Consider the following 24,823-nt stretch of genomic DNA (forward strand, 5'->3'; position numbering starts at 1 on the left):
AATAATTTCTATACCTATTAGATAAAAAGGATTCAACCCCTATTTTTGGAATTTATGCTTCATAGCATGTGAGCCTCAAAGAAGACTACATAACCTCAAAAGCAAAGGCTATATGAGATACCCTCTTTCTTCAACTGAATCCCAAAAAACAAAAATCTTGACTATTGTTTATGAACCTATTATAGCTGTTTTCAACAAAAACACTTCTTTTCTTCACAAAAAGCTTCGTGATATTCCAAGTATACAACATGTTAGAATAATGCATTAGTTCATGAGGGGATCCGTAATCTAAAGATTGTCGACTTTCGTTCGATTCCCCCAATTTTCTGCGACTTATCTGCATTATACTGCTCTGGGTTTGACAATTATGTTGCTTCACTTTGAAACCCTCATCAATATTTCATGTTGATATGTCATGCCAGGTTTCACCTTGACAAAATCTCCTACAATCCTTAACTGTTGTAATAAATCTGCATTGGATTGACAGAAGAGCTTGATGGGGATTGGGGAATTTGTGTTTATAGTTCGTGCTACAAGTTCAACTGTACATGACATGCACTTTTGGGCCACTTGTTCATTTCGACATGCAGATTCAACTGTATAACTAAATTTATTAACGACCAATTGATGATCGTGTTTCTTCTTTAGGGGGTTTGATTGCAGCAGAGTCAATAGCCCAAGATTTTAATTACTGCAGTTGGTAGTAAAAACTTGTTTCATGGCTATTTACTTTGCACATATGAATAGAAGTACAGGATCCTCTACCACTTCCATAACTCAAGCACACTTTTTTTTGTCTACAAGTAGCTGGCATCTTTGATCTTCCAATCTATTCTCTGAATTTTACTGTTTTAAATCTGCAGAATCAACTTACTGTTTTGGTACATACACTTTTTAACTTCAGTGATACTCATGAGTTCAAGATTTGAGTTATTTAGTAGTTTGAGATCAGGTATGAAGAGTCTACTTGACCCGCAGACAACTAATTTATGTTATTATTATTATTATTTTTTTTTGAAAGGGGTTTGGAACCCTAATTTATGTTATTAGTTTCACTTATTAGTTGTAAATCCCCCATGACAGCTTATCGAAAGCACCCTCAACAAATTCTCAGAAACACAGAAATGGTCCACTTTCGCAAAACTAAGATGTGATGAGCTAAGCTTTCACTTAGACAGTTAAACTTATATTACAAGTCTTGAACTAAGACCCTGCTTAATTAGTCTCTTTTGGGTTCAATAACACAAACTCATACACATCAGAGTGAAGCAAATTCTAGGGCATTCACTCAAATCTGATTAGCATATCATAAACTTGAGATTTTGTAAGGCCAGCTCAAAAGAGAAGCACAATGATAGGTAACTCTCATAGACCCCAGTCCAACTTGGGATTGAGGACGGTGACTTGAGCAGTAAAGAGAACAAAGTGTGGGAAAATAAAGATCCCTGAGGAAGCTGGCAATGGCACCACAACTGTATCGCTGTTGGGGTCACACTGTCGCACCGATGTTGTCTTCAACTCAATTGCCAAATGGCATAATACATTAATACATGTACATGTACAAAGACCTCGACACAAGTAAGTGTGAGGACTTGCGCTTACTATACCCAATTCAGGACTCATACTCATGATGCAGTTTACACAGTTTAATGATCCCCCAAACTTTTTTCCCATTTTTAGTATATACCAACCTAAATTTTTATTTTTGACATGAAATACCAAACTAGGGTAGACAAATTGGTGAGATCAGGAATCATGAGAGGAATCTTAGGGTGACAAGACTCTAATTAATAGACACACGATGTCACAATATCAAATATCCTCAAAAGCCTAATCTATCATGAAAAGACCAACAATGTAAAAGCCAATGCATACCAAATTGAAAATATATTGATCATGTACACCCAACTTGCATGGTTAGGAGTGTGTCATTTTCAAAACCCCTCATGCTCAAAGAGCCAAAAAAGCAGTAGCACCCCTCACAAGAGGGTGTGTATGGCAGACCCCAACTCCCCCATGTTATAACTTAGCCAAAACCTTTGTTCATGACCCCACTTTCATTTTATAAAATCCCTCCTAAACCCTCCTTAACTTTTTCACCTTCTTCATCCTCATCAGCATCCCTTCCTCTGCTGCCAATAATTTGTAGCACCAGAGCCATCATTTAGTTCATTACACAAAATGTGTTCCTCTAAACCAAAATCGCAGCACAGTCCTAGTATCACCCCAACAACACCTAAAACCAATCGCCGATTGGTTCTTCAGCCAACTGATAACCAATTTCCAAGCTTGGAACAGAAGAAATTGCTCAAAAAGACCAACCATGAATCCCTTATTCCACCTCCTTTGCTATCACCCCTGCCAACACCGAAAACTAAGCCGATAAATTCCCCTCCCATCTCTCCCAAGATACCTTCACCTCGACCACCAGCACTTAAGAGAGGAAAAGACCATAATGAGCTCAATTCTAGTCTTGAGAAGTTAATCCTCACACCCAAGTCAGCAATTAAGCAGACTACTTCAGTGAAAAAGTCAAAGAGATCAAGTGTTGCAGGTGCAGCTTCTGCTGAAAATGTTATAAAAAGTTCATCTTCTTTGATAGTAGAGGCACCAGGAAGCATAGCAGCTGCAAGGAGGGAGCAAGTTGCAGCAATGCAAGAACAACGAAAGTTACGAATTGCGCATTATGGCAGAACAAACTCTGGAAAGTATGAAGGGAAAGTGGTGCCTCTTGATTCTTCAGCTACGAATGTTGAGCAAAGGAGATGCAGTTTTATTACACCAAATTCTGGTATAGAACTATTGACAAGTTCATATTATTGTGTTTCATATGTTTTGGAAATTATAAGAAAGTTAAATAATGTCTTTGTGGTGTACTTGTTAATTTTCAGACCCTCTATATGTTGCTTACCATGATGAAGAATGGGGAGTTCCAGTTCATGATGACAAGTAATTCTCCCTCTGATATATCACTCTATCTTTCTCAGACTAATATATATTTGAAGCTGATATGCTTTTTTTTTGTCACGTTTGCAGTTTGTTGCTTGAATTACTACTCTTGACCAGTGCCCAAGTAGGATCAGATTGGAGTTCAGTCCTGAGGAAAAGGCAGGCTTTGAGGTGGGTTTATCCCAAAGTTCATTACTTTATATCAAGTTGTACAAAATATTGTAAGAAATTGATACTGCTATCTTGTTCTTGAGCCTCAAATCTTAGGTAGTCTTTTGACTTATGCAGGGAGGCATTTTCAGGATTTGATGCAGAATTTGTGGCTAAATTTAATGAAAAGAAGATAACTTCAGTGACTGCTGATACTGGAACTGATATAAGCTTGATCAGAGGAGTTGTTGACAATGCTAAAAGAATTCTTGAGGTACTGTGGCTACTATAAAATAAAAACTGACCCTTACATTACTGTATCATTTAACTGACAGATACTGTGAATGTAATTATTAACTCTCCTTTTTATAACTCAATGTCCAGATTAAGAGGGAAACAGGGTCATTTGACAAGTACTTGTGGGGATTTGTAAATCACAAGCCTATTTGCACCCAATACAAGTCATGCCACAAGATCCCTGTGAAGACTTCCAAATCAGAGTTCATAAGCAAAGCCATGGTGAAGAAGGGTTTTAGGTTTGTGGGCCCCACTGTCATTCACTCCTTCATGCAGGCTGCTGGCCTCACTAATGACCACTTGATCACTTGCTCAAGGCACCAACTATAGATGAAGATGATAATCATCATCATACAAATGTGTGGCATAAATATTAGACTATATGTAACCCAATAAGGATAGTGAGATTATTAGTAGTCTAACTCTAGGGTATTGGCTTTGTAATGTGGATTTGTGAAAGATCTAGTGGAAGTCTTGAGAGGATTTGAAATGGATTGCAATCCTTAGAAAAAAAGTGTTGAATGTAATGAAGGGAAGATAGAGGTAGGAAGACAAGGAGCATGTGCAGGTGGGTTAGGCTAGGGTAAGTGATCGATGTATTTGATCCCAATAGCTTTCATTACTTGCTATGGCCACCACTCCCACCACCTCACCTCTATTATTTGCATGCTTTTGAAAGATTGTGAAGAATAATCAGTGCAGGTAGGACTGTTCATGGACCATGTTCAATCCCTTACATCCATCATCATCCCTTTCAAGAAGGATTGGATCATAAGTCTTGTCAATTCTTGAATGAAAGGCTTCATGTGCAAGCAGAGAGACATAGAATCGAGACCCCCAAAAGACATTGTTTCAAATCAATTTTAGATTCATCTGATCATACTGTCCTTGCTTGTAAAATCCAACCTTTGTGGGAGATTAGGATCATAAACACTAATAATATAAACTTGTGTTATTGCTACTGGGTCTATCCCTCTCACTAATACTTAAATCCATCGAAGTGGCAAAGGGAATCTCAGGCATGGGGGTTGTGGACCTTGTTTAGTTGACATTCCCAAGGCTCTGCCTCCATTGCATTACTAGCAAAAATCTAGGGTTGGATTTCCTCCTTGTACTCCAACCTTTTGCCTATCCGAATATATTCTCAGTCCTAAAATTTTCCCTGAAGTCGCATAGAATGATTGCCAAAGTTGCTGCAAGAAATCTGAAACTCACCACGAGTTTCATGCCCAGATAACCGTTCAGACCACAATGGTCTAGCCCAAAAGGGATATAATTCTCGAGCTGAAGAAGACGATGGCAAAGGAAGAGGGCACTAAACACTACTCAAAGCAGAAATGTACTTCAAAATAACATAAAACTTAAATCATCTGTAGCAAAGCAAATGACAGAAAAAAGAGAGACAAAATTTGCCACATAAACTCCCAAGCTAATATAAGTTACAAGAGTTTCAGATAAGCTTAAATTGTTCTCACCAAAATCATCTAAGCTGCAGCTGTGGCTTGGGCTGCTTGCCTCTTCTTGGCTTCCTCAATGATGGTAAGCTTAATACCCTTACCCTTAGGAAGGCTTACCCAAGGCTTGGTGCCCTTACCAATTGTAAACACATTTCCCAAACGGGTCGCAAATTCATGCCCAGTGGAATCCTGAACATGGATAGTCTCAAAGCTTCCCTTATGCTTCTCTCTGTTCTTGATAACTCCAACTCGCCCTCTGTTCCTACCACCTGTCACCATGACAACATTACCAACATCGAACTTGATAAAGTCAACAATCTTGTTGGTCTCCAAGTCCAGCTTGATGGTATCATTGGCCTTAATGAGAGGGTCAGGGTAACGGATTGTTCTCCCATCAAAGGTATTAATGTAAGGGATATTCTTCTGGCCAAACTGCACAGACCGGACCTTGCAGAGTTTGAACTGAAGGAATATAAACTCAGTTATCAGCAATCTAGAAGCATCAGTTATCATACAGAACTAAAATGAAAACTTCTGGCAGTATATCACATTGCATGGTATAACAGAATAGCCTTATATCTTAAAATCTTTTACAATTTAATGGGAAATCAAAATAAACAATGCCAATGTGTTTTCTTGGGAAAGGGAAGCACCCTGTGATAAATGCAAGAAAAATAGAAGAAAATCACCTTGGCCTCTTCATCTCTGATTGAATGCAGACGGAATCGTCCTTTGGTGTCATAAAGAAGACGGAAATTCTCATTCGTCTTGGGGATTGAAACAACATCTGTGTTCAATGTAAAGCAGGAGGTCAATAAAATGCCATATCCTAAAACCAAGAACACTGAAAGATTTAAAAACCTATGAAATAATAACACCACAAAGAAAAGGAAATCAAGCTACCAGGCACACCAATAAATCACTCTATGCCAGTTATTGTAAGGTAATATAAGGTGCTCGGAAAACTAAAGACAACCCTAATTGAATGGTATAAATAACATTTATTCATCTTGATGCCGATACATAACTAAGAGGATCGTGAACAGCGAAGCAGAAATATAACTAAGGAGGCAATGTTCACATACCCATGAAACCAGCGGGATAAGTCTTGTCAGTCCTAACTTTCCCATCAACCATTACATGACGTTGCATCAAGATGGCAATGACTTCACGGTAAGTCAAAGCATACTTCAACCGGTTTCGCAAGATAATAATCAATGGAAGACACTCCCTGGACTTGTGAGGTCCGGATGAGGGCTTGGGGGCCTAGGCAAACACAATTCAAAAACACAATCAAAACAGAACACTCAACAAATACATTCAACTCAAAAAAAAAAAACAAATCACATGGGGACTTACAAAAGCACCACCCAATTTGTCAAGCATCCAATGCTTGGGGGCATTGAGCCTCTTCAAATGCTTCTTCAATCCTCGCGCCTGTAGTCACCAAGAAACCAAATTAACAACAAAGCTTACATAATCACACATCATCATAGAGCTCACAAACCAATTCAAGACTACAAATTTACTATCACTATACTTGACTATATAATCAGATTTATGACCTATAATAACAACAATCAACATGTTACAGCAATTTTATAAATGAAAGCTGATAAGTTTAGAACCCTAAGTAGAGCTTGAGCAAGTACTATGAGCTGGAGCTGGATCGAGCATGGTACATAAATCGAATGGAATAGAAATTGAAAGGTAACACAGTTGAATTTGAGAGGAGGGACGTACCATTGTCTAAGCTTGATCTCCCGCCGGCGGCTGATCCTTCTTCTGCTGCTTAGGGTTTCGAAGCGGCTCACTCTCTCTAGTTTCAAAGTGCGATGGAGTCGCAGCTATAAATACCCCCCACCCTGCGAAACCTAATCAACTCCCAATATTGGGCCGAACTTGGACCCAATAGGCCGATTGAAATGTTTGGATTATTTTATGCAGATGTTGGCCCAATATTTTTTTTTTTTGGAAAATTACAACAAAACGCCTATAGAACAGTATATATTAGACTTTCTTAAACTGATCTTGTAATTAATTGTTCAATATGATTTTTGATTTTATCAATTCGGACATGTTATGCACTCATGTATTACTCCCAGTTTTCGTCGGTGAAAGAAGAACCATAAGATGAAAGTGTGCTCCTCGCCTCCTCAGTAATAACGTTAACATATTATTGACGCTGAGCTTGAGTTCATAGAAAAGTGAAATTATTTTACGAAATGATAATGATCTGTGTAACTAAAATGCATGAAGAAATAAACGACACGCAGATTAATGAAATAGGTGCATCAAATTAGTTGTGGATGGACGTGGGCATAGGGACCTAGACACTTGCACACAAACTCTATAAATAACTTGAGACCAAAAAAAGACTTGGGCGATGTGATAGATGGACTTGAGGCCAATACAATGGTGTTACTTTAGGCCACAAAAATGGGAAGTCGAAGACAGACAAAATATCAAGAAACAAATGCCCGGTGAACGCTCTGGGTCTTCCCCTCTTCAAACCTTCACAGTTTATTCGTTCATCAAACCAGAGATGGCATAACAATACATGTAAGAAACGACTTCTAAGTTCTTACACAAGTGTTCATACAAATACAATGAAGTAGTACAACAAAGCTTAAACATAATATCAATTTTATACTAAATGGTCGAGTCTCATCATTGTACATCAGAATTCTCATTCAAATCGATGAAAGACGGATCGAGAGATTAAGACCTAGTTTAGTACAACTTCACTTTAAGAAAAAATCAGTTTCTAAGTCGACTTTTAAAATTCATAATATTTAGTAACTTCAAAAAAATCAGTTTTTTTTTATAAAATTTATAGATTACTCAAAACAGCTTTTAGAAACAACATGAATGTTGTTTTTAGAAATTGTTTATATTCAAAGCTCAATAAATATTAATATTTTTATATGAATTCTTAAATTACACTCTTATCTATAATCATTCTCAATATGTTAAAACAACATTCTGTCTTTTTTGTCATTTACCATATCTACATTAGTTTGTTAAAAATTTACCAAAATAATTTATTTATCGACATTATTTGTAAAAGTAAAATTTACTAAATACAAATTTCTGTTAAATCAAAGTTTATTTTTTTTTATAGTACAGTATAAGCTTTTTTATATATATAGAAATCGTAGCAATACTAAACTAGCAGATGCATGCATGATAGTGTAAACTCTAAGCTTCAAAGTTCAAAACCACAGAAAGTCTTTCCAGAATGAAGCAATCACGGCATGACGACTTCTAAACGGCATGACCTTTGCCTCCCCTTCATTTAGGGGTCTCTGGGTAATGGAAACCAACTTAATTACTATCTCCCCTTATAAGTCCATTGGTGTCCCTTAAAATGAAAGCAACCCAAGGAAACAATAGTCCTTTAATTGACACCCCCCCCCCCCCCCCCCCCCCCCCCCCCCCAAAGATTTTGCGAGACAAGTCAATGACTTGTTCCAACCCTCGTATTAGTATGAATAATAGTTAGATTCAAGACTAATAAAATGTCATTGGCATAAGTAAATAAATAAGCCATCCTTGTCTATAGAATACGTTTCATTGAAACATTAATATGAAAAGAAGACATTACTTGGGTTGCGTTTTTGAATTGGTTAAAGACTAAAAAGTGAACTTTCTTTAACACGCTTTAAGGTAATCGATTGCTGCCAGTATCTTTAAGTGTTTAACTAATCCAATATCAACACATCAAAAGTATCACCAAAATTTCATATGAGTATTAAGTGCTTTTTGAAGATTTTTTTTTTTAAATCTCGTTTTTTAGAAGTTGGAACCTTAATCGCCCAAGTCCCATTTGATACGTTTTTCACTTGTTAAATTTGAGCAACATAGACCTTCTAACATGATAGGGAAGGAGAAAGACAAAGGTTCAAGAGCCTGCTTTGATTAGACTGCCTCCCCTTCATGTCACTGGCGACTCGTCGAGACATCCTCTTTCCTCACACGATCAATTGATTTCCAATGTCTCTGTTCCAGTGGCAGAATGCTCAAAATCATGAACGATGTCTTGTAGCTGCCAAATATTTCAATTGCATTCTCCTTGAGGTGGAATGCTACTCATCTATTATCATAAGATGCGTTCAAAACTCAGTCTCCATGGTCAGAAGCTAGCTCTAGTTTCATGACATGAACAATATGTAGGTTGAACGACTCATTTGAGGGCTTGTTCATTTCCTTTATGTTGTGTTGATTGAGGTGGATACTCTTTCTTAGTGCTTTTGTTGATAAGGATATCTCTCCCAAAGCAAACATGACACTCTTTAAACTCAACTCCAATATTTATGAGTTCATAATTTTATTTTTGTTTTTTAAAAATATATATAATAAAATAAATAAATAAATAGACTACTCTTAAACAGAACACCACAATCATTAATGGAATTTAACTAATAGAAAAAACAAAAACATAATAACAAAAAGCAGATCTTTGATAGAAGCGAGTGGAAGCAAATTTACTTACTATCATTTTTGTGTTAGTCTTTCTAAACTCATGACATGTGTCTTTTTTCAACTCATATTGAGATAATAATTGAGTAATTAGACACATATCATAAATTTAAAAATATAAATACAAAAATATAATCGGTAAATTTATTTCGGAAACGCGTCCTAAACAATACACGTGGCACAACTGCTACGTGTCATGGCACCGCCAGGCTGCGTTGATAAGACTGTTCAGAATTCGGAATTATAAAAGTAAATAATAAACAATTAGTCCCCACCAGCTGATTTTTATAAGGACAGCCCATTTTGACAGGTGTGGAGGTTTTACAGAGCAAATCGTCCACGTGGCACCCCTTCCCTATTATTCGCTATCATTTCTTGCACCGATGCCCCTTAATATTTTATTGGTTTCGCAACGGCCGCCGACACATAACATAGACCAAAATTCTACCGCCGTTCACGATAAAAAAACAATAGTTACTAGCTAGTCATATTGGACATGTAGATTTTCAAATAGTAAAAAAACGATAATTAGGGTAAAAACTGAATGGGTTGCGTTGTATATGAGAATCTAGGTACATGAGGACTAGATGGATTCACAAACTTGACTAGAACTCACGGCATTCTCTTTGTTTTCTTCAGTTTCATCAGAAAAAGTGGAGTTGGGGAAGAAGTAGGTCTAAAGAAAATGTAACATGTACCCGTCGATACTAATGATCAAGATGAATAAGAGTCACTACACTTCAATTGTAGTGTTAGAGATGAGAGATCTCACATCTAAAAAGTGACAAATAAAAATAGAGATTATAAGTGGGTGCATAATAACCAATTGTACCGAGGCATTTTGTGATTAAAACCCAATACCTGTGAGGTGGCTAAGTTGAGACAATATCAGTACAGTTGGTCCATATGCCACGCTTTGTCACTGTTTAACATGGTATTAGAGTCGGTCTCTCTCCAATCGCGCCTCCAATCTGTCGTGGGCTCGAGTTGGGTGCCACTTTGTCATAGGCCCATGATGGATGTCATTATCATGTCATCGGATGGTTTTCCGATTGGCTGGTCACCAAGTGTCGTTGGTTACTGGACATTGGTTTATTTCGTCCCGGTGTGTGAGATGTTAATCTGTCACATGCAGACCTAAAAATTAGGTTGCACGTGAGGGAGCGTGTTGGAGATGAGAGATCCCACATCTAAAAAGTGACAAAAAATAGAGATTATAAGTATGTGGATAATAACCAATTGTGCCGATGCCTTTTGTGATTTAAACCCAACACATGTGAGGTGGCTAAATTGAGAAAATATCAGTACAGTTAGTCCACAGGTCACACTTTGTCACTATTTAACAGTAGTACATTATAATACCTAATGGCGTGTGTGTTTTTGTTTTTGGTATAACTTCAAGTCATAAAACATATTAAATATGAATATGCATCCAATTAAGAGCGGAATCTGGCCGAACTGGCGCAAATGCTATTTAATTGACCCGCGTTTTACAAAATGTAGTTTAACATGTATTTTCACTCTGAGCTAACGGAGTGGATGTAGTCTTTCCATCCTTGAGGAAAAAGTTAAGATTAGTGACAAGAGCCTATCAGATAAGAATCCAGTCGAAGGAAAGATGGGAACTAATTATGGTAACATACAAATCTGCACCCGTTTCCTCACCCTCTTTCTTCACCAAGCAAAACACAACCACCCTGTTTAACCAGTTGATAATTTCCATACACCCCTCACTACTGCCAAAATTCACAGTCGAGAGTTGTTAAACACCTAAACTCAGTAATAATCATTCACAGTCAATCAAAGTGGCCTAACCCCAGAGATCACTATTTTAACTTCTTAACTTACTAGTCAAACACGTCCTAATCATGTCTCTTACTAAACGTCTAAACCCAGGGTCCCCAGTATAAACTCAACGCAGCAGAAGCCAGGCTTCCTCCTCCGCGTTCCAGCTCCCATAATTCTTCCCCAGTTAAAATTCAAACCCTTTTCCCATATATACAACACTCCAAAAACCAGAAATGCCAAACGACACCGCCCACTAGCCCTCTCTCTCTCTCTCTCTCTCTCTCTCTGCTTCGCCACCTCTTTCCGCCAACCCATCCTCTTCTTCTTCTTCTTCTTCTTCTTCTTCTTCTTCTTCCATCCACCCTTGTCTGTAACTCACCCACATTACCCACCAATGGCGAAAGAGAAGCAGACCAAAGAAGAGAAGAAGCTCTACGTGGGCATCGTCTGGCACTACACCGCCGAGCTCAAGCTCCTCCTCACCGCCCTCCTCATCCTCTGCACTCTCGCCACCCTCCTCCAGTTCATCCCCCCTTCCCGCTTCACCATCTCCACCTCCGACCTCCGCGTCTGCATCTCACGCGTCCTCTCCCCCTCCTCCCAGCCCCAGCCCCAGCCCCAAGACCAACCCATTACCACCACCACTTCTACCACCGCCACTCCAGCAGTTGATATTTCAGCTCCACCCCCGCTTTTCTCTCCGCCCGCAGAGTCGGTGGATCCCAACGGCATCATAAAGCGCGTGTTCGACCCGCACGGCGCCGCAGCCTACAGCTACATCAGCATGGGAGCCTACAGAGGAGGAATGAACACCTTCGCCATAATCGGTATCGCCTCCAAGCCTCTCCACGTGTACTCCAACCCAACCTACCAATGCCGCTGGATCCCCGCCGCCAACTCCTCCGCCGCAGTCTCCGCCGCCGGCTACAAGATGCTCCCCGACTGGGGCTACGGCCGCGTCTACACCGTCGTGATCGTCAACTGCACATTCCCTCACCCCGTCAATTCTGACAACTCCGGCGGGAAGCTAGTCCTCCTCGCCTCCACTTCCGGCGGCGGTGACCGGAATTTCAACGTCACCGATGAGATTGAGGCTTTGACAGAAAGCCCCGGAAGCTTAAACCCTTCGGTTTTCACTTCCAGGCCGAAATATGACTACTTGTATTGTGGGTCTAGTTTGTATGGGAATTTAAGTCCTCAGAGAGTGAGGGAGTGGATTGCTTACCATGTGAGGCTGTTTGGGCCCAGATCTCATTTTGTGATTCATGATGCTGGTGGGATTCATGAGGAGGTTTTGGAGGTGTTGAAGCCATGGATGGAGTTGGGGTATGTGACTTTGCAAGACATAAGAGATCAGGAGAGGTTTGATGGGTACTATCATAACCAGTTCATGGTGGTGAATGATTGTTTGCATAGATATAAGTTCACGGCTAAGTGGATGTTCTTCTTTGATGTTGATGAGTATATCTATATGCCTCCCAAGAGCACCATCAAAACTGTGCTGGATTCTCTTGCTGAGTACACACAGTTCACCATTGAACAGATGCCAATGAGCAACAAGCTTTGCCTACTTGAAGATTATCACAAAACCAACAGGTAAATACATCATCATAATCATCTAACCCTGGAATTTTATCTTCATTTTTGGCTTGATCTGGTCTTGACATGTGGGAATTGTGCATTAGATCAAATTGGTTGAGTCAATTGACCTATGCAGGTTAGTTTAGCTATCTCATTCTATTGTTGTGTGATCAAAGTTCTCGTATAATTGGGGAGCATTGGATTCCCACTAGCTAGCTAGCATGGACGTCATTGAAGAAGCATTATGGGGTTCTTGTAGATCAACTTTAGGGTCATTGTTTCTTATGGTGTTTTGTGTCTTTTGGAACTTTTTGCATTTTCATGTTAAAAATAAAAAATGTAATGTTGCAAGTTTTCTTTGGCACATTCTTCTGCATTTATTGAAGATTCCTGCTTTGCTTAATTTTACTTGGTCAGGCTAGGTGGTAGTGGGTTGAACTTTGTTCTCAAGTGGGTGTTTCTTAATGATGATTAGGGCCTCTAATTAATTAGTATTACTACCCATGTTTCTGCAAGTGTCACCTTTCTGTGAGAAGCATCAGAACCTGTCTTAAATAATAGATGTTACTTTTTTTTATGTTATTAGATACGAGAACAGTGAGAACAATCAGAATCATAGAATTTGGTAGTGGAAAAATAGTTGTGTAAAGATCTGAACTTGAGTTGTTAGATGACTTCAATCTCTATTTTGAGTAATTTCAATTACCAGTTTGTTTTTTTATTCAAGATAAACTTAGAATGATCAAATGATGCTGTTATGAAAATGAAAAATGGGGGGTAGTGAATGAATGAGGAGAAAGACAAACAGAATTGTTGTATGTTGTTTCTTGTTTGATTATAGAAGTTAAGTGAGAATAAGACTTATGCGGATGTAGACCTAAATAAAGTAAACATGTAATACCATATTGGAAGACTAGGACTGATTTGTTGGGACATATGATTATTTTTGTGAATACATCTGGATTCTGGTATAGATGTTAGTCACAAGAAGTTTCCGTTTCAATAACCATGTGAAGTGTTGGACATTAGGCTCTAAAATTCTCAGTTCTTGACCTGAGCATATTCTTGTGGTAGTTGACATGCTGATGTATTTTGCATTCTTGATGGTACAGAAAATGGGGGTTTGAGAAGCTTGTGTACAAGGATGTGAAGAAGGGCATAAGAAGAGACCGTAAATACGCAGTGCAACCGCGCAATGTATATGCGACCGGGGTGCACATGTCGCAGAACGTAGCGGGGAAGACGACGCACAAAACCGAGAACAGGATCAAATATTTTCACTACCACGGAACGATTGCAGACAGGCGCGAGCCTTGTAAGAAGCTAATCAATGACACACAGATCTTCCTTGACAAAGTCCCTTATGTTCAGGACACAACCATGAGAGATGTTGCTGGGGCTGTGAAGAGATTTGAGCAAAGAATGATTGGATCCAGGTTACAACAGACTAGGCAATGATAGAACAGAACATAACATCCCTCTTCCCAGTTTCTTCCAGCACTCTTTTCTTTTTTGATATGTGAATTTTAATTTATATATAGTTGCAGTAGGAAATTCTTTTGGGGTTCTTCCTTGTATGATAATTCCAGTAAAGGTATAAATTACAGGTTGGTATATGAGTATGATCGCTATGATTTTGAGACACAAAGAAAATTAGAGGTGTTCATATTATTCTTTATTTATTTGTTTCTTAACAATAAATTGATTGCTTGTAGTGTCGGTATGAATTTAGAGGACCACATCACCACTGAAGCGATTGAAGGTGGCTTTGGTGGCAAAAGTGCTTTTCTCCATAGCTGCTTTTCCTTTCAATTTGTTACTCTCATCTTTTGATTTTTGTCCTCCTGGATTTATCCAAGCTTTGCTAATTTGCTTAATTATCCATGAACTTGGAGAAAGATTTCCAGAATATTATACATTGGGCTTTTTACATATCCAAGCATCACATTTTTCTGAGATGAACTTTGGCTTTGTGCAGCCCTCAAAGATTAATCTTAAAGTTGTACTATAGATGAGTTTTGATACATATTTTTGAGCTTTGGAATAAATCAAAGATCATAAAGAGTTAGGCTTTATCTGTGGATGAAGTCACAAGAGGTGGGGGTGAGATGTCTCATCCTTTAACTAGTGTAACACATGGATTGAAAGTGGATCAACAATGGTTTTAGATCAAAACTGTCCTTGTGTGTATGTCTTTTAGACCTTTGCTTTCTTTTACCTATCATTTTCAGCTTCCCCACACCACTCTTGAATCATCACCTAACGGGACAAGTGTGGTTCTTGTAACCCGGTTGGTGTTCCATAATAATGTACCTTGTTTTGAGGCTCTACTACAAGAGTTGCTATACAAATTGACGTATTATTATTACAAATTGAAGTTTTGTTCGAATTTATCATTTGATTGATATACCGCCACATTAGTGACTAATTTGTACTATTGGCAAGAGATATAATAATGTGCTCGGGAAATTTCATAGAAGATGATGTAATTATCTCAATTACCTTGTAATTAACGCACTTGATTTGGTACAAGTGTATAACAACTATCATGCCAATTATCTCAATTATTTGGGAAGATATATGAGTACCCGAACGCGGCCATTTTCGTAACATAACAAGTGACAAAGAGACCTTACATTAAAATAGAAACAAGGACAACGATAGTAGTCGGAGGAGGATTTTTTAATTTGGTTTGAAATATAAAAACAAGCAGGCAAGGACCCGTTACGAAGCCAACGAAGAAGAGACTGCCAATTGAAGACTCTTCCATACTTGGCATCAAGAAATATATTAATATCAATAATATGCTTTACATTACTCTAGTTTTTAAACTAAAAACTCTTATAGCATATGTCGGTCCAAGATTGCATGAGAATGTGGCAGATTTAGAGGGGCGACAACCCACAAAATAATGGGTGGTGGGTGGTGGGTTTGGTGACCCCAGTGATGAATTTGACCTAATATCACTAATATGATCTAGTTTTGATCATGCAGGTCGATCATGCATTTGAAGCTTTCTCATAAATGCCGGTCTGTAACATTTGCATAAGGATTTAATACCGTACCATCTGATGGAAGGGGGTAGAGGATCGGCTTTATGAGACAAACTGGGTTTCACTTACTGAAATGAATTGGGTTGCTTCTGCATCACTCTGCCTCAATTCTTTCACAAAGTACAAGAAAACCCAGACCCAGTTCTTTGCAGATTCTCTGGCACTCACCTTATAATATTGAATATTAATGATTCTTTGAAGACTTAATTGCCTCCTAATCAAGAGGCTTAAGTGATGATTAAGGGGGGAAGCTTTGTCCAGGGAAAAGCTTAGCTTGCCAGAAACTGTTGCTCAAGAATATATTATTGGTTTTCTACGTAAAATATGAACAGAAAATGGAAAAAGACCGACGCATTATTTGCAATAACATGTGGTTGATTGCTTCCATGTGAGAATGAGGCCTTGTGAGGCTGTGAGAGAGCTGCCACTACATATATGTCTCTGTTTGTTGGCATTGCTTTCGTATTAGATCTTCGGTATCGTCTGAGATTAGGGCTAAAAACACAGGAGATGATAGAAGGGGTTTTGGCTGGTTATGCGTAGCGGGTTTGGTGAATGATCGGGTGCCAATTGTGGCCGCCCTTGCTAGATCGTCTGGCATTGGCAGCTTCGCTTTCAGCTTCCCATATGTATTATTGTCACAATTGTCTTACATTTGTGTTTAGAAAACAATCGGCCATGGAAAAAAAAAAAGAGCTCCGATTGAGCAAAGACGTACAGTTGATTTTAGGCTTCAGGCCGAGTATTGAGACCTAGCTCCATTTAGCTCAAAAGATATATATTATAGATATGTTTACATAATTTTACTCAAATTTTTAGGTATAATTTAAAGTTATCAAAACATAATTTCGAAAAAACGTAGGGTTGAAAGTTATAGCAAGTACAAGAGACAACATGTATAAGTTATGAGTTACATGTATACAAGTTATGAGTTACATGTCTCTGACCACACCATATCTCTCCTACTCCTCACCTCTCATGTTCCTCCAATCCTCCTTACCATTTCACGACTAAACTTTGCAAAAGGTAAGAACATAATGGGAAAATGTACATATCTTTGCAAGTATATTTTGGATAGTACAACCGTGTAAGATTATGTTAGCCGACACTTTTGTTCTCGATCACGAAGTGAGAATATAAGTCTCTTTATTTCTAAGCTACGATGAATTCATTGCAAAGATAGAAAAAATAAATAAAAAGGAAACAGAGTAGAGAGAATTGATAGTCGATGAGCTAATCCAAGTTTGTTCAAGGTCAAAAATAGTGCCCACACGTCACATAAAAGGCATTATGTTCAAAACTCAAAAGCATGGTTTACGTACCATGGATGTCCCAATTCGTATTGGCCTGTCACTCTTGTCTGCAAATCTTGCTCTGGTGAAATTTGGTAATACGATTTTAGAATGCATTGTCTCCATGTCCAAATCTTGATTATATAGTTGGACGATTTTACAAGAATTTTCGTAGCCAAAGCAAGGTCGGTCGGTATCACTTGCAACGCACAGTTGCTAGTAATGATTGAAATTTGGTCATGGGATTAGCGGTCCAATTGGTCCAATTAACAAAGTCTTGCTCTTTCTCTCTGGCTAGGGAGCCTAGGCCAAGACTTTGATGCACATGATTGTTCCATTACACAATAATGAATGGATTTAATACGAGTTTTGATCGATGAATTTGATTCCGTTTTCTTGATAAAGAGACTGAAAGTATTGAACTTGGCATTAGTCTATTTCATAACATCTCAGTTTCAATAATCAATTTTCTAATTGCTCAATCCAAATTCTCAAAATCTCATCAGATATTCATAGTTTTTCCGTTGACATGAAATGAATCGAGTGTTTACAAAGATGATAAAGTATTGCAGAAACATGTACAAATTCACCTCGACACGCCTACTGGCACGATCTTATGCGTCAAAAATATGATAAAGTTCAACAAAATGTGTATGTGTAATCAACCTGTGGGAGTGTGGGCCATGTTAAATCGTAGCAATCTTATGCGTCAACTCGATCACAAGTTCACAACACGATTATTGAATTAGATTGATATCACGCGATGGAACTTGGATGCATATGATGGGATTTAGAAGAGGCAGAGAGCAACAAAAGTTATGGAGCTATAGGATTTTTGTACATGCCTCGCGGACTATATGTTTTACCTTTAAAAATTGTAACCATTTGTGTTTGATTAATGATAAAAAAAAAATTGAGTCGGAAGTCTAGTGACGTTTTCACTTTTTCATTTTCTCATTTTTATGCTTAAAACTTTTTTTGAAAACTGTTTTTAAAAACATACTGAACAAGACCTTAGTGTTTGAGTCAAAGTTCGAGTTACCCTAATCACGAAGGTTAGGTAGCAAAGTTCTATTAGAGCAACTCCAATAGAGAGGTCAAATTTTGTTGTTAATTTTGAATTTTGACATGTGACATGTCAAATATGACAATAAGTTAATTTAACAAATCTCATCTCCAAGGGAGATGTTAAATTTGAAATATTTACCATGGAGTTAAACATTCAATAAGACATGTAAATAAGTAAAAATAACAATTGAATAGATATGAGCTGTTGTTTTATATTGCTACTATGTTACATATTGTCCTCCATCTTCATAAATATAGCAATTTCCAGAAAACAACAGCTTGAACAAAAGCTGTAACATGAAATAAACCAAGAAACAACAACTAAAACCAACACAACTAGCCTTACAACAATAATTTGAAATAGAAAGCAACACAATTAACTTTCATCATCAACAACAAAAGTGAACAAAGACTAAAACCAACATAGGGAAACAGTTGCTGCAACGCGTGAACCAGAATCGACAAACTTCATAGTTATATTCAATATGTCTAGCTACAACTACTTTGTACATTTGATACCAACAAGCATTTATAACGTTTACTGGCGGTAGTAAAAATTTACTAAAGTTTACTACCTCTAGTAAACTTCTACTGGGGGTATTAAACTTGAAAAACAGTATTTCTAAATGCCATAACACACCTGAAAACGGAGAAAAATCAACTTAGATGCAAAAAAATAAAGTTTACTGGGGTTAGTAAAATTTTTACTAAAGTTTACTAGAGGTAGTAAACTTCTACTGGGGGTATTAAACTTGAAAAACAGTATTTCTAAATGCCATAACACACCTTAAAACGGAGAAAAATCAACTTAGATGCAAAAAAATAAAGTTTATTGGGGTTAGTAAATTTTTTACTAAAGTTTACTAGAGGTAGTAAACTTCTACTGGGGGTATTAAACTTGAAAAACAGTATTTCTAAAGGCCATAACACACTTCAAAACGGAGAAAAATCAACTTATATGCAAAAAAATAAAGTTTACTGGGGGTAGTAATCAGCTCCATGGTCCACTGAAAGACAGAGATGGGTGAAATTTTCAGTGAAGGAGCAAGTGAAACGCAAAAAACAGAGATATGGAGGCTGTCAAATTTGACAGTGTCTCAGCAAATGTCAAATATATGATGTATCCACGTAGATATAACATACGGGTTGGACGAATGCTTGGGCTGTCTCTTTTTAGCTGTTGGGCCTCCATTTGACAAATAACAAAGCCACTGAAGTTGCTCTTATGATTGTTTGAAGTCTTGAGTTACCCTATCAACAATGAGTAGGTAGTTTTTTTTTTTTAATCTCAGTCTCTTATACAACTGTCTACTTGTTAAAAGCCCAGTTCCCATCCATGAGCAGAACTACCTAAGGTAGGATCATGTTAAGTAGTATTAAAATAGACTCGGTTATTGCCACGCTAAACACTAAATCGTAGATTCATAGAAGAAAACCCGAATGTCTTCAAGAACCAGGGGTCCAAGGAATCGCCAAAACAAAGTTAAGCCTGGTGGTGGCAAGCTCGGGAAATCAATTACTTGTCCTCTCTACAAGCATTACGTTTCTTAAATCTTGTTGGACACGAACTTTTGCTAATTTAGTACCAAAGACTATTTTACTACCAAAACATTTGTGAGAAAATTCTCCTAATGGACACATGTAAATCTAGATACGTAATGAAACCTTTGGAACATGAGCATCCTTGTTACGGAGTTCATCATGATCGAAATGAACATAAGACTCGATTATCTGCATTATATTACAAAATGCATTACATCCTCAAAATTTGATCAAATATACCCAAGGCCATATAGTCATGCACTCTGTGCTTCTAAGAAAGCATTGAAATCCTCCCTAGCTCTGCGCAACCGCGGCGTGATGCAAGAACCCGGTGAGGCAGGGTAAGACTGTTCGATGATGTCGAAAACCGAACGTGGCGAGGTGATTCATGTGATCTTCTAGCTGCTGATGTTCTGGCTGAACCATTCTTCAGGACTCCTTTTATGTCCTTGTCAAATAGGAAACCTGTTGTGACTGGGGAATGCGCATCGTTTACATTGCCTCTTATGAGCTCTAGAGGCAGATCAAAGTGACTCATGGAGTCCTCTAAGTTACCACTTACCATATTTTGAGAAGCCCAGGAACCACATTCGAATTTTTCCAAGGAAACTGATCTAGAGATGACATTTCGATTTGGCAGTTCGGGTTCTACCTTTCTTGCTCTCACTGGCTTTGCCTTGCTGCCGAAGCCAGGAAGAAACAAGCAGAGAGCTCCACACTTGAACTCATCCATATCATCAGTTGGTTTGTTTTTCTTGCCATTTTCAGGCACAGCTCTGTTGTCTTCAGTTTCGGAGAAGCTGGTGTAATTGGTATACGCTCTATTGACAACTTCGATGGCATTTGGTTGAATCAGCCAAAGATCAAAGTCATCAGGAACATATTCTCTTCCTTCACTGCATGACTTGGTGCGTCGAAGTTGGAGTTCTTGTTGCAGAGGAAGATGGTTGTATGATGCAGAGTGGAGGTGGTTCACATCCTCAACTTGCAGGGGAGATACTTGCCTTTCATTCTTCCATCTCTTCTTCAACAATGAGGTGCCAAATCGAGGTGATGAAGTTGCTGAGTTGGGCAGACTCAAGCTTAAAAACTTGGAACTTGTAAGAGGCAATAAGGCCGGCAGTTGGTTCTGTCCGTTTAGCTGTGGAGAAGTAACAGTCTGCGCCGGATTAGCAGTCTCTTCTTTATTCAATGATATCGGATCCACAGAAATCTGCTTTTCCACCATTGTGTTTCGAATGCCGTAGCTTGAAATGTGAAGCATTTCATCTGAAACTGGATTCCATGGTATAGAAAAACAGAAATCCTGAGGATGAAGGTGGTTCAAAATTGGACTACTTAAGGAAGAGGGACAATAGACTTTGGTTCAGACGTGTGCAGCATATTCCCAACTTCCGCATCTAGTAGTGATTACCATGTTCTCTCCTTAAAACAACTCTAATATGTTCTTTAATTCTCACGCAGAAAGTTGACTTGATCAAAACAAGGAGTTAACTACTAAAATTTAGCTCCTATATATCAGAACAATACTAAGAGTTTAGGATGGAGCATCAAGCATCTTGATCTGCTTGTGTCGACATTATATCAGATTTATACAGGCAACCAATACAGGAATATATGCAAGATAAACAAAGCAAATGGTTGATGGAAATGTAACATCACATGTTACAGAAAACATGACATTAGCATTATCATTAGACTATAAAGTTTGTGTGAAGCTTAGGAACAAGACAATGACACTATATTCAATATATATGACAAGGCATAGACATCTATACACTGAGGTATATATGACATCTAAAACAAGATTTTCTACTGGAGTGAATTGTAAAATAAAATTAATACCACTGATACACCGATAATGACTGGAAAAAGCGTGACCAAGTACAGTGCTCCGTAGCCCTGCAAAATAATAAGATATCTTTTAAAACCATGGATTAGTTGAAAGCGTTTATGACAGTAAAGCTATGAGTTCATCAGTAATAAGTAATAACTCTACTCAACATTCATATTGCAGAAGGCAGACTAAAAGTACCAATGAGCTGTTTTCTGTCTTGGATGAACTAAATCAAGTAGTTACCATAGTAAGCTACTTCTATTGCAAATTTTAAAAAATACTCACAACAATGGTAAATATCCTATCATTTTTTTCTTCAGTTACTGTAAAGTAGTTTTAATAAGCGAAAGCGTACCCCGATGCATTTTCTTGACAGCCTTGAGCTTTAAAACTTGAGGCACATAAAGCGTAAGCATTATGTTATAAAAAATTAGTAATTAAATGTGTAAATATATAATTATATACATACAAAAAGAACAAATGTACATAAGAACTTACCAATTTATTGCATTTAGATATAATGACATTCATAATCCAAATATTTTAGATAGTTTTAACCAAATTAAACACATTATATAAATAAATATAAAAAAAATACCTAAAAATATTATTTTCTAAGACGTAGTAAAAGGCGTGAAAAACGTAGCATAAGACGTAGCCTCGATGCCCAGACCGAAAAACATAGGCGTTATGTAAGTAGCCTTAAGCTTTTTAAGCCTTAGGCAAGCCTTGAGGTGAGTTTTTTAAAACACAAATAATTATACATGTTTAGTGTATTCATCACTCCATATTCTTCTTAATCTGATAATTGCAAGAACATGATTGCAACACCAATTTACTGTGAGAAAGCCAAGGAAACAAACCACAACTGAAGGCACATCTGACTCATCCTTAACATCAGCATCATCAATCTCTGCAGCTGTATCCCAATCAATGTTCAATCTCTTAGCAGCCTCTTTAAGATCAATACCAGTGTCTGTGACTCTTGCATAGAGTGATTTCCCTGGCTTTTTCTTTGCTGGTTTAATCTGAACCTATACAACGACAAAATGTACAACTATGATATATTTGATACCCAGAGTGGGGCAGCTAATTATGGAAGAATGCATTGGTTAGACATGTCATGAAAGTGTATCTTGAAAGTAAAATGTCATATGTTCTGGGTTTTTGGAGATTCTGTAAAGAGCACTAGAAAAAAAAAATCTGATCAAGGAGCTCAGCAGGAAAGTGTTCATGAAATGAACCAACTTGTTAACTAAGATAAAAGAAATTTTATAAACTTCAGACAGCTTTATCTTGATTTGGCAGTATCAAAAGTCTGTCCTAGAGTATGATTTAACCAAATATGGAAGTCACAGCATCTTACAAAAAATTAGTTAATTTAGATTAAAAAAAAGCACTTGAGATAATCAACATATCACATCTAAAATTAACCATCAAAAACTCAAGTTATAATATTACCTCTAGATTGGGCCATCGATTCATTTCCTCAGCTAGCACTTTAAGCGCAAGTTTATTTTTGGGGATTTTTCCCTCATTCACCTGCATTAGGAGTCACAATCTCAATTTTCACACATAAATTTGATGAATAACAAACGTCAAACATGCATGTACTGAACTTAAAGACTTAAAAGTGTACCCTCTCTCTCTAATGCCAAAAATGACTAGATATCAAAGCAAATAGCAAAAACTGGCAATCTAGCTGACAAACTTAGGCAGCTTTGGTTCACTGGTAATACAGCTATATAATCTTCCTTTGTCCATCATACTCAATTCTCCTTATCCACTCGTGGAGAAGCTATTATGGAATTCTACACAAACAAGGTACAGCTGAGAATATATTTCGGATCAAAAAATTCTAATTTAAACACCCAATGATAAAAGATAATTTTTCAAACTTGAGATTGAACACCAATAAGCATTATTTCCATGGTATAATCGTATGATTGATGAATTGTTTTGTGACCTGAAATGTGTCATAAGCTACTAATATATTCTAGTTCTGCTCACTATATATCTTTCTTCCTCAATTACTTATATGATAAGATCCACCACCAGAGAAAAATGGATATTTGCTTGAGTAACTACAATCCATAGTGAAATCATTGGATGCATCACATATGCCGTGATATAATTTGATGACACATGCCACGCATACATGCACTGAACAATTTCTCACAAAGACTTAAACTACCCCTCAATGTTCGGACTATCTCTCAATGCGCTAATTTGGCGGTTTAACCATCATGGCATTCGCTTACAATGAGCAACAATTAAGCACAAGAAAATAAAAGACATGACTTACTTCTTCAAGAACAGCAGCCAACTCTTCCCTGGTGGGAGCATCAGGATCCTCAATACCAAGAAGTCTCCTTCGCTCAACTTCTCTTATGTCCTCAATCGCAATAGTAAGCTTAACCTTCACATTTCACAACGTTGCAAAGTGAAATCGAGATTGAGAAACCAAACATGAAAACAAAAACAAAAACAAAAACAAAAAACAAAGAAATGATCAGTACAAGTGTATCATACCTCATTGAAAATCATGTCTCTGTTCTTCTTAAGCAGTTCCAACACCTAAAACAATAACAAGACTTGACTTTAAGCCAAGTGAACAGAAACCCATGATTCTATGAACTAAAGTAGCATACGTACCCGTTTGATTTGGCTGATGTATTCGAGGTCGTCAGGGGTAGGGTCACTTTCTTCTTCTTCTTCTTCGTCATCGTTTTCATCTTCTTCTTCATTGTCCTGGTCTTGTTGGGTAGTCCACGATGAAGATGAAGACGATGAAACTTGCAAGTTCCTATATGGGTTTCCGGCGAGGAGCACTGTGGGCCTTGAGCGATGGCGGAGAGTGAGCTGAGGCCGTGCAGGGTGGCAGTGGCAGTGATGGAACCAGACAGGGGGAGTTTGGGACGAAAGAGATGAAGATGAGGGAGCGTGTGATGCAAGTGGCGCCAGTTGAAGCAATTGGGAATAAGTCGTCATCGTCACTTGTGCTCTCACTCACTCTAGTGGGATCGAGCTGAAATCTTTCTGCATTTGGAGTGTGTGTTTACATGCATCCGGTTAAATTCTATCCTCAGCGGCTCAACCATTCATATTTACATTTTTCTTCGAATCTACTGGTTAAATTTATCACAGAATTACAATTACTATTGTTTTTGGCCTTTTCAAACTCGAATGAGTCTAATCAAGTTTGCGTGTACATACATTTTTTCGACTCGATTCAAATTTCTCTTTTGGACTCTTGCCACCGTCATTTTTTTTTCATAATTTGCAACTATATATCTAAATTTGCTTAGTTTTATATATCCTCAAGTC

The 24,823-nt window shown here is 37.8% G+C and overlaps 4 protein-coding genes and 1 pseudogene across 4 annotated transcripts; 2 read left to right on the top strand and 3 right to left on the bottom strand.

Moving 5' to 3' along the window:
- Positions 1–2,160: 2,160 nt before the first annotated feature.
- On the top strand, positions 2,161–3,920 carry LOC126789034 (uncharacterized). Its single transcript, XM_050515079.1, has 5 exons — positions 2,161–2,791; positions 2,892–2,949; positions 3,037–3,120; positions 3,238–3,373; positions 3,484–3,920. Exons 1-5 carry the CDS (start codon positions 2,182–2,184, stop codon positions 3,724–3,726), a joined length of 1,131 nt encoding a protein of 376 aa, XP_050371036.1. The 5' UTR covers positions 2,161–2,181; the 3' UTR covers positions 3,727–3,920.
- An 805-nt stretch (positions 3,921–4,725) lies between these two features.
- On the bottom strand, positions 4,726–6,720 carry LOC126789037 (40S ribosomal protein S4-3-like). The gene is made up of 5 exons (XM_050515081.1): positions 6,597–6,720; positions 6,213–6,290; positions 5,939–6,119; positions 5,543–5,640; positions 4,726–5,315 (listed from the first exon to the last, which is right to left on the bottom strand). The coding sequence occupies exons 1-5, from the start codon at positions 6,597–6,599 to the stop codon at positions 4,881–4,883; spliced, it is 795 nt and encodes a 264-aa protein (XP_050371038.1). The 5' UTR covers positions 6,600–6,720; the 3' UTR covers positions 4,726–4,880.
- Positions 6,721–11,453: 4,733 nt separating this feature from the next.
- Positions 11,454–14,341, top strand: LOC126789033 (galactan beta-1,4-galactosyltransferase GALS3-like). Its single transcript, XM_050515078.1, has 2 exons — positions 11,454–12,719; positions 13,817–14,341. Exons 1-2 carry the CDS (start codon positions 11,518–11,520, stop codon positions 14,160–14,162), a joined length of 1,548 nt encoding a protein of 515 aa, XP_050371035.1. The 5' UTR covers positions 11,454–11,517; the 3' UTR covers positions 14,163–14,341.
- A 5,572-nt stretch (positions 14,342–19,913) lies between these two features.
- On the bottom strand, positions 19,914–21,089 carry LOC126789035 (uncharacterized; annotated as a pseudogene).
- A 235-nt stretch (positions 21,090–21,324) lies between these two features.
- LOC126789036 (ycf3-interacting protein 1, chloroplastic) lies at positions 21,325–24,523 on the bottom strand. Its single transcript, XM_050515080.1, has 6 exons — positions 24,152–24,523; positions 24,029–24,073; positions 23,802–23,915; positions 22,958–23,038; positions 22,360–22,530; positions 21,325–21,561 (listed from the first exon to the last, which is right to left on the bottom strand). The coding sequence occupies exons 1-6, from the start codon at positions 24,485–24,487 to the stop codon at positions 21,472–21,474; spliced, it is 837 nt and encodes a 278-aa protein (XP_050371037.1). The 5' UTR covers positions 24,488–24,523; the 3' UTR covers positions 21,325–21,471.
- Between the last annotated feature and the right edge of the window lie 300 nt (positions 24,524–24,823).

Source organism: Argentina anserina, chromosome 3, assembly GCF_933775445.1.
Source record: "Argentina anserina chromosome 3, drPotAnse1.1, whole genome shotgun sequence".
Taxonomy (NCBI): Eukaryota; Viridiplantae; Streptophyta; class Magnoliopsida; order Rosales; family Rosaceae; genus Argentina; species Argentina anserina.